Source organism: Diospyros lotus, chromosome 3 (genome assembly GCF_014633365.1).
Source record: "Diospyros lotus cultivar Yz01 chromosome 3, ASM1463336v1, whole genome shotgun sequence".
In the NCBI taxonomy this organism is placed as follows: Eukaryota; Viridiplantae; Streptophyta; class Magnoliopsida; order Ericales; family Ebenaceae; genus Diospyros; species Diospyros lotus.
The window spans coordinates 7,312,832-7,328,063 of record NC_068340.1 but is presented as its reverse complement, the minus strand read 5'-3'; the positions used below and the strand labels follow the sequence as shown (position 1 = coordinate 7,328,063).

Here is a 15,232-nt window from a genome sequence, read left to right as displayed (position 1 = left end):
CAATATATATGTTGAGATATTATATAAAATTATTAAAAATGATGTAAAATTTTATCATTAGATGTTAATAAATTATACATAATTATTAAAAATATATTAAGATTATAAATTATAAATTATATGTTTATATATGTTATATAATAATATATATTTTATGTATTATTGTTATATATATATATGTTTATATTACTGTTATATATATATATATATAGTTCGGCCATGGCAGCAACGCGAAGGAGATGAGGGCGATGGATAGCCGACAACGCGATGGGCGCTGGCGATAGCGATGGCGACGATCTGCTAGCAGGGCGGCGATGGAGGCTTGCGGCGATATGGTAGCAGGGCGGGGGAGGCTTGCGGCGATAGCGGCGTTGGGCAGTGAGGCGACTTGCGGTGCTGGGCCGCAATGGCAACGGTGCTGGGTGTCTTGCGAAGCTGGGCAGCAAAGGCGATGGCTCTGGGCGACAACGACGACCGTTTATGGAGGAGGAGATCCAGCACGGTGGTAATGGAGGAGGCACTGGGAAGATGGGAGAAGAGGGATAGGACGTGTAAATATTGGAAATGTAGGAGGGTAAAATTGTAAATGTGTTGGTCAACTCAAGAAGCTCTCTGCAACGTTTTTGCGAAAGCTGGTGGCCGATGGCTTTCTACAAACGCTATTAAATAAGCGTTTAAGCTGTTTAGTTTTTAAGCTATTAAGGATACCGAACAGGTAAGTAAATAAGTTTGATAGCTTATACGCTAAATGAATAGCTTATAAGCGGTCAAACCGCATAGCCAAACAAAGCCTTAGAGATAAGTTTTGCAACAGTAAGAGTTGTAAGTCACATGATTCTTCTATAACTGAAATCTTGGACTCAAACTTATCAGGGAGGCTTATCATGATCTTTTCCACCATATTTTGATCTGAAATAGACTCACCATAGAGTCTAATCTGATTAACTATTTTCATAAGTTTAGCAGCATAATCTTTAACACCTTCAGATTTCTTCATCTTCAAGAGTTCAAACTCTCTCTTAAGAGTCAAAAGCCTGACTATCTTAACCCAATCATTTCCTTCAATTTTTTCTTTTAATTTGTCTCATGCCTCATTTGCTGTTTCACATGCCATTATCCTTGCAAAAATAACTTCTGATACTACAAAATGAAAGCATGTAAGTGCCTTGAGACTCTTGGTAACCTGTTTCTCATGCTTCTTGATTTTATTCATGGTAGCATTTTCTCTCAAAGGTGAAACACATACTGCTCCTTGCTCTACTACATCTCACAGGTTGAGAGCTTTCAAATAGGTCTTCATTTTAATAGCCCACATTTGATAATTCTCACTAGAAAAAACTGGAAGACTAGCTACAGAGAAGCTTCCTGATGCCATAACAAACAACTTTCAAATTTTTGGTTTAGTGAAAGGATGACTGACTTGTTTTTTCTCGAACATACAATGTTTAATCCCCAAGAACAAAGAAAAAAAAATTATACCCACAACCCTTAAGAAAACAGCTCTGATACCATGTTAAAATCTTATCTCACACACAATAAACACAACTTACGAAAGATAGAAATTTAAAAGATATTGAGAGAATAAAATTTAACACACTTTTCTCCATTTTTTTTTTTTATTAACAAAGGCTGTTATATATAACAGTTGATTGACAATATCTACCTAACACAACAACTAAAACATTTCTTTACTTTGACAACATTCCTAAATTTAAGGACATACACAATTTCACTAGATTTCTTTACTATAATTTCTGGAATTGGACCGTAAAAGATAATTTTAGAAAAATCTCACACATTCTAACATGCTAACTATTATATACGACTTTTGGATACTTACATTCAAACTGCTAGAGATACACTACTCGAATGAAACTTACATAATTATGTATTTATCTTCTGTTACCAAGTGCCAATAGCTTGCCCTTTCCATTCGCCTGAGAGATAAAAACCAGAATAATGGAATCATATGCTTGAAAATACACATCTTCTGTAGATCTTAGAAGAAACGGATCCGCGTAATAAATGCTACGTAACAGCTCAAGGAATATGCAGAAGTGATTCTATAAAGTTTTTTCATTCACAAGCACCTCCCATTGCACCCTTTCGCATATTCTCCTATTCTGGGTTTTGGACTTTGGATGTGGGAAATCACCAATTTACCCGCTTATTATGACAGTTCTGGGCCAACAATGACTCAGGACCCATATTTCCACCTTTTTATGAATAAGGTCATTGCCACACTCCATTGACATTAATTCCGTAGAACGTAGGAACCGAGCTTAATTGCATTGATTAATACATGGTGTTAGTGACAGATCAAAGAAATAAACATTGGCATCAAATTAATTGCCTTGCATTTTCATGTTCCAGAACATTGGGCCAAGATCAATTAGATGCCATCACCATAATTGTTACACTCGAATGTGAAAAATGGAAAGCCATCGCCAGTGCTCAGCTGTTGGATTAGGGTTTGGTGTCTGCCAAGCCGGGTGGCTAGCTTGCGGAACTGATTCTCTTCGAGTGCCTTTGGTCCAAGTTTACGTTCATTAACAAGTGACCGCAAAAGCAGAAGTCTATATGCTTGTTACCGAAGCGCTTGACAAATCAGGACTTCCTCGGTAGTTAAGCTCCACAAAGAAACCCGCTCCTTCCCCCCTCGCCAGTCTTCCCGGATTAACACAAATGTATTTCATTTGCTCTTCTCCTTCGCCAATTGATAAGACCTGTGGAGAGTTGGAATGATGAACGAATTTTCATGGATATGATATGATCGGCTTTCTACTAGATTTCTCAGATCTTATTATTTTACCTTCACAAAATGAGCCAAGTCTGAGGGTAGGATGAGGATATCTGGAATAGAAGAGATCTGAAGAGCCTCTGGAGCGAGTGAGAAATCCAAGGGAGTACCTTCCATTGGTGGATATAGAGGATAAAAGCTGTTTTCAGAAATTCCAGAACAGACAATAAGGGATCTCTTTCAATTAAACATTTTGAAATTTCATTAATATCAAGATAGAAATTTTCTGAATATAAGTGTACCTGCGCTGGTTAAGTATGTGATTTGCTAGTCTACTCAAGCGTTGCTTGGATCCTCCAGGTGGATTTTTGGAGATCTCCTCTCCACTAAGATGTCTGAGAATATCCACGGTGCAGCAACCTACTTTAACCTGAAAACGGGAATAGCATCTCAAATCTCTTATTAGTGCAGAATCTGAAAAAATAAGATGAATTCAGCTCAAGAAAGCTATAAACAAGGCAAACTGTAGGAAAAAGTCACATATCCCATGTTGGGGTTATGTAATGGAACCAACTCCACAGATGGTTTTGCTAAGCATTACTATATTTACATGGCATTACAATTTCAACACAAGAATGCTTGACTAGATTGCTTGCATAAATTTACAGCAGACCAAGTTAGTAGAGAAGACTAGCACTAAGACTCTCACTCTCCCTTGAGTTGAGCATTCCTCCTTTTGTAGTGGAGGTGGTGGTGGAGGTAATCCACTAGGTTTCACTACTCAACCCATCATTGAACAGTGACCATCCAGCTAGATATGAATTCTTGGTTGCCATTCACCAATGATTGCTGTCAAGACTCAAGGCCATCAAATAACTAGGAAAACTAGCAAAGTGACAACAACATTGATGCAAACTGAGAATTGAAAATTATGATGGCAATAAACTTGAATCAACTGGTTCGCTAGATTGAGGTGATATCCTTCTGTGGGACTTTAAGACGGGGGAATAAATAGCTGCTAAAAATATGAAAAAGTTGGTTTAGAGGAATGACCCATGTAAAGGAAATATGATTTGGCTTTTCAATGCATGGTTTAGAAACAACTGCATATTGATGGCCGGTCCAAGACAACCTTAACTTGATTCCTTCTCATTCCATGTTTCTGTGTGTTCACCTTACCTTTAGCGTATTCAGCTCATAGTGCTTCAGACTGGATTAAAAGTCTCCACCAGTTTGAAACATTTTGGCTTGCAAAAGCAAACATGAAATACAAGTCTAAACATATGAGTAATCTTAATTTCAGCGATTACCTTATTTGCACTGAAAATCCCAGGATTTGCAAGACTGCTTATCTGGGTAAGACATGCCAATATTTTATAATCATGGTCCATCAACAGAGGAAAATTATCAGAAAGTACCAGTTTCTTCAAATGTGGAATGCTTCTGATCTTACAGAATCACACATACCTGATCCTCGAGAGGAGGTGGGTAAATATCAAAAGCAGGCTGCAGAAGAGTTAATTATTGAAATTAGTACTTCGCTTGCAATCTCTGTTTCTTGTTAACAAATTTAGTTCATGGAAATTTATAAAATCCATTAACAGCTGACCTTAGTGAAAAACAAAGTGCTTTAATGGACATTTATATAAATGAATTAGCAATGGTTCACCTGAGGGAAAACAAAGTCATGGTGCGCATCACGTATGGATGGCACAAGAATGACACGGCTCTCAGAACCCATATACTCTACATAATCTTGAAGCTGCAAGACAATTGGCGAAATAAAATTCTAAAAGAAACAAGACAAAATATATTGTAGGAAGAAAAAGTTTGTAGCATAGATACCCTTCCAAGGATTTCAAGACGAAAAATGTCATCAAAAGTCCTGTTTACAGTTCCTTTCTTAATCTCTGGATGCTCAGAATCAATAAATGGTCCCAGCTGCCAATTTTTTTTCAGTCATTTACCATTGCTAAGCTCAATATGAAGAGATCATTATAGAGTATTGATGGGTTCTTACAATTAACAGCAACTGAGGCTGCTTTCTGCGTGCATATGCTAGCAGCTCAGTAAAAGGTTCAAAGAATAAGTTGTCGGTTGTTGTAAAAGGACCTGCTGCAACAATCTGTTCAAGGATTAAAAATGTGTGAATACACCAGAACTATGAAGAGATTATAAATATTACCAAACAAGACATGATACCATGCACATTTAGTTCCCACTAACAGTTACTGAATTCAAGTTGTAAATACTAATACAACAATATTATCTTTTACCTTTACCCAGTATGACTGCAAATTTGAAAATAATGAGGTTCCAGTTTTTCATATGGAATTCAAAAAAGTACATTCATTTACACTAATCTCGTTTAGCATAGTGAAATGCAATTTAAAATAACAATATGCCTTTCCAGTAACAAAACATGTCCATGGTGTCAACATTATCCCATTTCAAAAATTCGTTCACATTGCTAACTTGAACAACCAAATCAAAGAAATACTCACATTCTTAAATTTTACTTGTCTGTGTAATGTTCTAGAATCAAGCAACAGGGAATTACAGTGACATATGGTTAGGCACTAGAGCATCCAAAATTAGTATTTCCAAGTGCATCTTCTTCAACAATGAGACAAGATTACACACCAGAGATAGCTCTGCTGGCATATTAGATGGATCACTTGACTGAAACTTCTGATCAAGAGCTTGTTTCTTTGTAGGATGAAGATCTGCATCAGCACTAACTGGTAAAGGAATGTAATCAACAACTTTTGATGCTATCAGACAGTGTCCGCTAGGATTGTGCCCTTCAATACCAACCACCTGCAAAAATTGCAATGATCTGACATGTAAAATATAAAAAGAAAATTTGCAAAGTCAGTCAGGAACTTCCTATTCTTTACCTGGCCAGGGAAAATGGAAAATTGGTTCATCTTTTGTAAGTCGAGACGCACTCTTTGTCCTCCAGAATGCTCGATACTGTCAGAAAGAGGAAAGGATAACCATATTTAACAACAAAGGTGTAAAAAATTGATAGCATCAAAGCTCAAGCAATATTGTAGACTATATTCTACAGACACCACACCTAAGGTACATTTCTCATCATGACAAGTTCATAATCCATTTCACAGTATTACAAAGACGATGCTTAAAAAAACAAGTATTATTAAAGATGGTAGCTCCGATAATGGGATTTTAGCAAAATTGAGCTACCAAGAACTAAGTAAATTGAAGTGAAAATCAAGTGTTACAGGGTCCAATTGGGAAAAGCATTAGCTCAGCCATTACGAACGGCTGTATTGTCTTATAAATTCACATATTAACTGTGTAATAATAGGTTATCTAAAAAAAAAGTGATAAACATTTAATGCATCAGGGTCAAATCTTACCATCCTCATTATGCTAACCCCCACCCCAACCCCCCAAAAAAACCCAAAACAGTAAAAAGGAAATTATAAGGATAAATAAAAGGGAAGACAATATTCATTTGAACAATAATCATTACCTGCTTTGCAGCATGATAGGCTTCTCCTTCAGACGTCCTTCTTCTTCACAGCAGATCATGCCAACTGCAAAAACACTTTTCTGAAACCATAGTTTCCATGAGATTCACAGGTATGCGGATCATATATTTATAAATAAACACAAGAAGAAAAGGAAATTTGGAGGCTGCTTAGAAACGCAATAGATTCCTGCCCAGAAAACAAGAATGCTTCAATAAAATGTGTAACCACTGAGAAATTGCATGACCTCCAATATTGTATCTTCAAGTACATCACAGAACAACAGAAAATAATGAAAAAGGTATATTCATATTATAAACTTAAGCATGACCTTATGGCATGAATATTTAGTATAACCTGCCCTTTGGTTCAATATTGTCTTAGAGAAGGGAAATACAAAGAATGAAAAAAGGGAATATGAGATAAGAACATTTTAGTCCCTTCTTTTGAGGCTATCCATGCCCTGACATGTCGATATGTGAGAAAGGGCAGATGTGAAGGACAGGAGACAAGGGTGAAGTAATAGAGAAACCAAATTACCTGTGAAGCAATGGTAGGGTCCATTAGCTCCTCACACAGCCCTGAAGTAAAAAGTGCTTTTGCATGCTTTTTGATGCGACTTTCAAGGAAATTGCACTAGATTAAAAAGAAAAAAGAATTTAGTGCTACTTGTGCAGTTAAAACATACATATGCTATAATAAGTTAGATTCTTTAAAACATATATATATATATATATTCTATAATAGGTATCCAATACCTTTTCTTCTATCTTGTCATACATGAACCTGCATCCTGGTTCAGGCTGGGAGCCATGGATAACTAAGGAACACTTTGCCCTGGTTTGTACCCTCTTTATGATGTCATCCTCTGAATTTTCAAGATCATGGTCCTTTATGTTTTCTACATTAGGCAGATCATTGAGAGTAGATTGCACCACAAACTTGCTCTTTCTTTGTGCAAAGGGAGTCACGGATTCTAAAGGCTTTTCAGAAGAAAAAATATCCCCATTTGTTTTGTTTGCCAAATCAAATGATGCTGGATTTGGTGTGTCAGATTTATCTGCTGGAGTGCCAAGAATACCTTCTTTTGTATCGTCGGCTTCATCACTCAATATCCTAAATGGGAGTTCCACATCATGGGTAAAGATAAAAAGACATTTGTAACTGCTTATAATTCATGCTAGTTTGCAGGAACATGTGGAGCTTGGTTCCAGAAGCCAGACACCACCCTTTCACTGCAATCCTTATTTGATATAGAATAATTATCTAATCCAGACTTTATACTACATGACCAAACATCAAATTGGATAACAAACTTAGGAAAATGTGAACATCTTGGAAGTACATTGCAGATCATCAATTCCTGAATCAATCCTTAAATGCTAGATAGCTCATGGATTTCATCTCACCTCTTATTCTAGTCTCATATGCATACACAAGCATTCAATAAAGCAGATTACATGACAGGGTTAATAAGAAAACAAAACGTAAAAGGATTATAAGCTGCTCACATGTCAATATCATTAGAGTACAAATGCAAGCCAGGCTCTTTTTTGATAATTGCTTCCTTCTGCTCGTTTTGTAAATGCAGCAAAAACGCGTCCATATAAGCATTTTGCACAGTCGATTCTAGCTGCCTGCCACAAAACCAACACCTCTGCCTTACTATCTTCATTATATTTAGCTCTCCAATTCAACATAGGCTGAAAAAAGAAAAGATCAAGAAACTAATATTTTTATCTTCTCAAAAACTACATAGGAGAGGTGAAACATCCCTCCTTATTTCCCCAATTTTCTCAGAAACTGAACAGAAGCTGGCAAGATCCAGAAAAAAATAACTCTGTTCGGCTCAAAAAGAATCATTTTCACTCCTCACGGAACCAATAGAACAGAGCCAGACAACTTAAGAATCCGAACTTGCTTTTCTTTTCAACAACTCTCTCAATAACCAAACAGGGGTTACAACAAACAGTTGCACCTTCTGAGGGAGCATGTAACTCTCCAATTCAATGTTAACAAAAACCATAAGAAAAACCGACTGGTTCGAAAAGGAATAACTTCTCTTTTCCTAAAAAAATCTCTTAACAGAGATAGCAACTAGCACTTCAACTTTTCTTTTCAGCAATTTTCCAAGAAACTGAAGTGGTTGCAGCAAACGATAGTACCTGTTCATGGAGAAAACGTCCCAACTCGAAACAAGATCGGAGGGACTGAGCTTGTACTCTATACAGAAAGTAAGACCTGAGAGCATAGAAACATGATGAATTCAATCAGTTCCGGCACATTCAGGATAGATTCAAGGGAAAAAAGGAGAGTATACTCACATTTCTTCAAGATTTCTTCTTCGTCGTCCAAAGTGAAACCGTTCTTCTTGAACTCCGCTTTGATTTCCTTTTCCATGGCGGTCTAGGGTTCGCAGGGCTTCCGAAGCAAAATGGCGGGAAAGAGATATATACGCGCGTGTGTATATTTATATATATATATATATGCGTGTGTATAATATATATATCAGGCGGTAAAATATCCTCTGAATTTTTTGTTAATTTTAGGGTAATTCTAAAATGTATTACTTAACTCTAATTTACAATAAATCAATCTCTTAAATTTATTATTATACTAATTAAAATGTCTAATTATAAATAAAAAAACGGAGTCAAAGTAAAGAAATAATCTCAAAAGAAAAATCATCCTTCAATGCAACAAATTAAGTAGTTAAGAAATATGTGAGCAAATAAAATTAAAATTTTATTTTTGATAATACCCACCCAACAAATTAGGATCATTACTTTTACATCATTATGAAAAAAAATCAAGAATAAGTTAGATAAAAAAATAATTAAAACGTCAATAAATTACTTTTTTATTATAATGTCGAAATCATCCAGATCAGACACTCCTCAACAGATAATTGCTGATCACCCAATTCATATCATGCATATATATCGGCCACAATATAGATATAATTAATGTATTAGGCCAACAAATGCCTCTATTAGTTGAGCTCATGGTGTGACTTGCAAATTACTAAACTTACTTTGTCCACACAATAATTACTGTGATCTCTTGTTACATCCACAATGAAATAAAGAAGGTTGCCATTCAAATTGGAGAGAAGAGGAAGCTAGCTTGACCTAGGTGTCATTCTTTCAATGCATCTCATAAGTTGTCGAACTAAAGAAGACACTAACTAATTCAAAATAGGAATTGGAGCCGAATGAATTCAAAGATTTCAAATGTACCATACCAAACGTGCCAACACATATGACTATGTACAATGTATTATGCTCGAATGGAAAAAAAAAGAGGACAATCCCGTTACCAAATCCAAAAGATGAATTAATACAAGTCCAAAAATTTGTAAGCAAGACAATATTATCTTCTTCATTATATGTGTCCCAAATCAATCACAACCCAATCCACAGCTTATGTTCAACACCTCTAGTTGTTTAGCTAAGTTAGTTTGCGTGGGAGGAGAACTAGAGGCCAATTTCCAAGCTTAAGCTAGCATACCCATTTCCAAAAACAATCATAATGGTGGAGCTACTTCTAGATGACACTCCACCAACCACAATATTTGCTTATTGTAAATGATACTCTATGTTACACGGAAACGCTTTATAGAAGTCGTATCTCCGTTTTTGAAACGTTTTCTATTCTCGTTTCGGACCTTATTTATGTTTATTTTTCTAAAAAAATGTCCGTTTTCACGTTTTCATTTTCTATAAAAAAACGTTTCCTATTTTCATTTCCGTGCAACATAAATGATACTCACTCCTACTTGAATAGTCACCGATCTAGGTAGTGGCGGAGTCAAGACTTTAAATTAAGGGTCAAAAGGCTAAGTTTATATATTAATTTTTTTTCTTTTCTTTTTTTTTTTTTGGCTCTCTTTCATCTTACTTGATATTACTTAATTATTCCTATTTTTTATTCTGAGAGAAAGGAGGAGCAATTTTAGAAGTTAGGGCGTTTGTTAATTAAGATATAAAGCGAAAAAAGTGGGGTATAAAAAGCATCTCGAATAAAAATATTTTTATTGTTTTTGTTAAATTTTTAAAAAATAAGTCATTTAACTTTTTATTTTAAACTTTTAAGATAAAATTTTCCTTCTCCTATTCATATAACTTATCTTAAATTTTACAGATAAATTATCTTGATAAAATATTATCTTATTTATTTTAACAAACACTATCTTAATTAGTCAAAAGACATAACAAGACATGGGGGGATTACAAGGATTTGATCAGCATCGGTAGCATGGAAATGAGCATGCATAAACTCCCTTCACCATTAACAAAGCCAAGGATCAATTATGTCACCAATTTAAGGACATCACAAGCCTGCCAAATATTGTGCCACAGGGAAAGAGCCAAACAAGGCACCCATAAAGGAACAAAGAAGAGAAATATTTCCCTTTCAAAGTTTTGAGTCACAAGAGAGTTGGGGTAACAAAGTATCCACCAACCTTCCTTTGTTAAATTTGTAAAGGCAGATCACCCATAGACTTGAGTAAGAGCCCTCCTTTCAATACAAGTTAATGATATCTTTGTACAATGCTAACCATTGCTAAGGGTAATGAATAAGATGTCATAAATATAATTTTTCAAAAATAATGTTATTAATTTACATTAGAGATGGATCTTTAGTTTAGTTACTATCTTTTCTTTAAAAAATGAAAAGGTACAGGTGTTTATATTTATATTACACTTTTTCATTTTTTAATGAAAATGTATCAATTAAACTGGATATCGATCTTCAATTTAAATAAATAACATTACTCTTTTTTCAAATAATGAGTATTTGTTACATATCACTATCAAATTTAAACATTTTTGTTACTATAATAAATGCACTTATTTTATAACAATGATATTGATATTGACCGAGCAAGGATGATGGTGGATTTTTCACAATCAACTAATCGAGTTTGATTACTCAATTGACAGTGGTATCATTATTATTTGTTCTAACTTCAATTAATTCAACTAATAAAAATTGTTTAAATTTGAAAATGAGATGTGATAAATAAATCTTGTTTAAAAATAATATTTGCTTCTTTTTTTTTTTTTGTAAAAGACTAGAAATAACAATTTAAGCAATCTCTAGTAATTTTATCTATCTATTTTATTATATAAACAAACATTCCACTTTGATATTTGAAGTTTTGTAAATAATAATTTTTCAAAATATTCTTCATATTCTATTTAAAAAAAAAGAAAACCACCAAAAAAAAAGTTAGTATCTAGATTTACACCAACTCTTATCTTGATTTAAGATTTATCTAGAAAAACAAAAACTAAATTATATTCTCCAAATACAAACTATACCCGTTTTTTTAGATGTATTATAACTTTTGGAACTCGAGTATTCTTTTTAAAAAATATAATTTGACCCAACAAATTTTTAAAATTTCCTTCTTACCCCTTCACATAACAACCCCAATAAAAATAAAGGTAAGATAGATAATTATAATATTTACATAAAACATGGACTAAATTGAACCTAAATTAAAGTACCTTGTTAACATAATCTCATACATGCAAGATGCAAAATTTCATATTCGTCCACTGTTAAACGCAAAGTCACAAAAACATGAAACATGACCCATATGAATATATTCATGCCATTAACACCCACCATAATGTGATTTACATAAATAAGATAGACAAAATTGCAATTTAAATGGCATAAGCAATACGACCATGAAATATAAATGCTCCAACCCAAATGCTATATCATGCTCAAAATGAATCTTTTAGGAGACGTTTGGTATATGAGAAGTTTTAAAATTTTTGAAAATGTTTGGTTGGAAATTTATATTCCCAAGTTTGGTATAATTTTTTTATAAATTTTTTTTTGAAAAATAGGATTCCCGATAATAATTTTTAAACAATTTTTCCACAAAATTTTTTATGGGGGGATTGGGAATCCAACTTTTCAATAAACTTGGGAATATTTTTAACAAAAAAAAAAACTAAAACACCCTTTATCTGTTTATAACTCCATACAAACATATTATATATATATGTAATATATTTATATTAAATATATTATATATAAATATATGTATATATATTTATATATTAAATATAAACATATTTATTATAAAATATTATATATATATTAAAGTAGATATTCATATAAATATATATATTATATATATACATAATGTATAAAAAATAACATTTTTTTTTTACTTTCTAAGGATGTTGTGGGTCTTAATATTTTATATAGTAGAATGAATTTATCATTTTTAAACAAAAAATCAAATAAGGGTAATTTTGAAAAAAGAATATGAATTCTCAAGAATATTGCATTTAAACCAAATATAAGAATTTAATATTGCTAGAAAAGAATACTCAACATTCCTGATAATGTTTAAACCTAACTAAATATAGAATTGCACAAAACTTGGAAATTAAAGATATCTAAGAGCATTCACAAAAATTATGAATTTCAGAAATTTAAAAACTTCTCCCATACCAAACGCCCCCTTAAGGATTTAGAAAAAAAAACGCAAATATTTATTTTTGTTATATCGGGTATCTCAATCTATGTGCAATGTGGCTTATGAAAATAATCTATGAGCCTCAACTTGTTCTGTCACTTGTCTCAAACTTAAACATAAGCCGATACAAAACTATCCAAAATTTTCCTTTAGACACATAATCTCTTCGTCTCTTTCATGCTCTATCCTTTTGATGATGCCTTGAGACTTAGCTTATTTTGGCACATGGACATCTTACTTGAGTCACAGTGGGCCTCGATTCAATTAACTAGGCCACCCATAACCTTAGTATTTTACTTGAGCCTAGCTTGGCCCGAGAAAGGGGTCTTCCATAGACCTAACAGTAAACTAATTCTATTCAGGATTGAACTACTTAATTAATTAGAATATGATTCTCACCTATAATTAAATAATAAACTCAAGCATAATTTAAGATTACTTCTTAAAATCTAGCAATTAATCATAATATCAATAAATTTGGGATAAATCTCTTCTCCTAAATTTTAAGAATGTAGTCTTTAAAGATAAAAATACTCTCTTCAAATTCATTTAAAATAACTATTCTTAAGAATTATTCAATAAAGAGATCTAATCCTAAATAAATAATTATCTCTAAACTACTATAAATAAAATAGAATCTATTATCTGAGTAAGAATTCTTAATTATAATTTTTAGTTTACTTATTCTATTTTTACTATTACCACACATCTAGTTTTGGCATTAAAGTGCCTTTCCCAGCATGCCCAAGGACAATTATTACAATCCTTGTTTTGCAAGTTCATTAGCTCGAATTTCTTGTTCCAAAAGGTGAAATCGTTCACTCCAGACGCCAATTCATTAGCTCGAATTTCTACCCTTGGTCTAAATCAAGTGTTGTGCTCTCCAAACAAATATATTGATTGTCAATTTTTAATATCATCAATAGTATTTCAAAAAATAAAAACTAAAAGATCAAGATTTTGAGAAGAAGCCTTAGCTCCAACAAACCCTAATTTTCCAATAAATTATCAAGTTTACTCAAAATAACTCCAAAAACACTCAATTTTTATCCCATTTGAAACCCCAATAACCCCTTTATCCAAACCTCACGAAAATCCCTCAAACCCCTTTAATTCAACAAAATTTAAATTTTTTTATAAAGAAAACTCTCAACCAAACCCATATATTTATAGCCAAAATCTACCCCTATCCACCAATTAGAAACCAAGGCCGCTAAAGGCCGCGACCTTCTAGGTGATTCTTTTTTTTTTTTTGAAAATTACATTTTGACCATTTCTTTATTATACTTAAGGCCCGGATAAGTTTTATTTCATTACAATAACCCCAAATACTTCACAAAAATTCACTTTTTCCCCAAATAAAATTCAATTTTCTTCCCAAGCCCTAAAGATATTTCCCAAAATTATATGCAAATCAACCCCTAATCGTTACATACCTTATCCAAATATAATAATTTTATCTCTAAGTTTATCCTTTAATTTTTATGAATTAATCTCAACCATAGATTTTAATTGAACCATAGATTTTAATTGAATAATTTTATTTCATATATATATATATATATAGTCATATATATCCTAAATTTCAAGTACCTTGGTATAATTGAATGTATAGTACCTTGGTATAATTGAATGTATATGTACATACATATATATATATATATATATAGTTTCCAATACCATAATACAATTGTCTCATCACATTTATATCCTTAAAAAGGATAAATTTACCTATTGTAAAAATCAAACCCTCTTTTTCTTATTTTTCAAAATTCTTTAAAAATTTAGAGTATTAAATAAGTCGTTACATATGAACTTTCATTTGATATTTTTTTTAATTACTTGTGCATGGCACTAGCCTCCACGTTTATAATTATGAGAAATTGTATACTATACATTTTTATTAGCGTGAATAGTGACATTGTCACATAAAAAAATTTTAATGTTTACATTTTAATAAAAAATAAATTACCCAAAATTTCTTATATCTGTATATCAATTATATAATGAATTGTAACTTTTTTCAATTATATACTTGAATTTCTAAAATTATAATTAGTTAAAAAAATCAACAATAGGTAAATGAGTTTAGGCATATAATGGATAAAAGTTAAAGTTCATTATATAATTAATACAATAGGTAAATGAGTTTACATGTTTTTTTGATACACTTGGCAAAGTGATTTGTTTTGTTATTAATTTGATAATAATATTGTTGATTTATGTGATTCAAAATTGAATTAAATGTTTTTCATTTATATTTTTTGATATACAATCTGATTGCATATTTTTATATGAAATTGAATTACATTTATTATTCATTTGATTTGAATTTAAATGTTGTATATATTATGTGGATTATTGTGTGGGCCAAAAGTTTATGTGGGCTGAGATGAGTTATGGGTCAAGCCCAAAGTCATGTGTTTCATCCGTGTTTGCTGGCTCAGCCCATTCCAGTCTCCAAGACGCTGCTATAAAAGGGCT

The 15,232-nt window shown here is 32.6% G+C and overlaps 1 protein-coding gene across 2 annotated transcripts; it reads right to left on the bottom strand.

Moving 5' to 3' along the window:
- Window positions 1-2,246: 2,246 nt before the first annotated feature.
- On the bottom strand, window positions 2,247-8,688 carry LOC127796292 (uncharacterized). 2 transcript variants are annotated; one of them, XM_052328361.1, is made up of 16 exons: window positions 8,565-8,688; window positions 8,406-8,481; window positions 7,752-7,877; window positions 6,999-7,356; window positions 6,781-6,876; window positions 6,243-6,322; window positions 5,641-5,716; window positions 5,384-5,560; window positions 4,761-4,865; window positions 4,586-4,681; window positions 4,410-4,502; window positions 4,208-4,246; window positions 4,051-4,092; window positions 3,043-3,170; window positions 2,813-2,939; window positions 2,247-2,726 (listed from the first exon to the last, which is right to left on the bottom strand). In XM_052328361.1, exons 1-16 carry the CDS (start codon window positions 8,638-8,640, stop codon window positions 2,577-2,579), a joined length of 1,845 nt encoding a protein of 614 aa, XP_052184321.1. In that variant the 5' UTR covers window positions 8,641-8,688; the 3' UTR covers window positions 2,247-2,576. The 2 variants fall into 2 exon arrangements, with proteins under 2 accessions (XP_052184321.1, XP_052184323.1); XM_052328363.1 differs by having other exon boundaries at window positions 7,752-7,943; window positions 8,565-8,637.
- Window positions 8,689-15,232: the final 6,544 nt, after the last annotated feature.

Excerpts from the sequence above, each read along its gene's own strand:
- LOC127796292 (XM_052328361.1), bottom strand. The coding sequence starts at position 8,640 with ATGGAAAAGGAAATCAAAGCGGAGTTCAAGAAGAACGGTTTCACTTTG. Across the intron at positions 7,878-8,405 it reads GACGTTTTCTCCATGAACAG|GCAGCTAGAATCGACTGTGC; the intron begins GTACTATCGTTT and ends GTTTTGTGGCAG. Across the intron at positions 2,940-3,042 it reads CACATACTTAACCAGCGCAG|CTTTTATCCTCTATATCCAC; the intron begins GTACACTTATAT and ends TTCTGAAAACAG.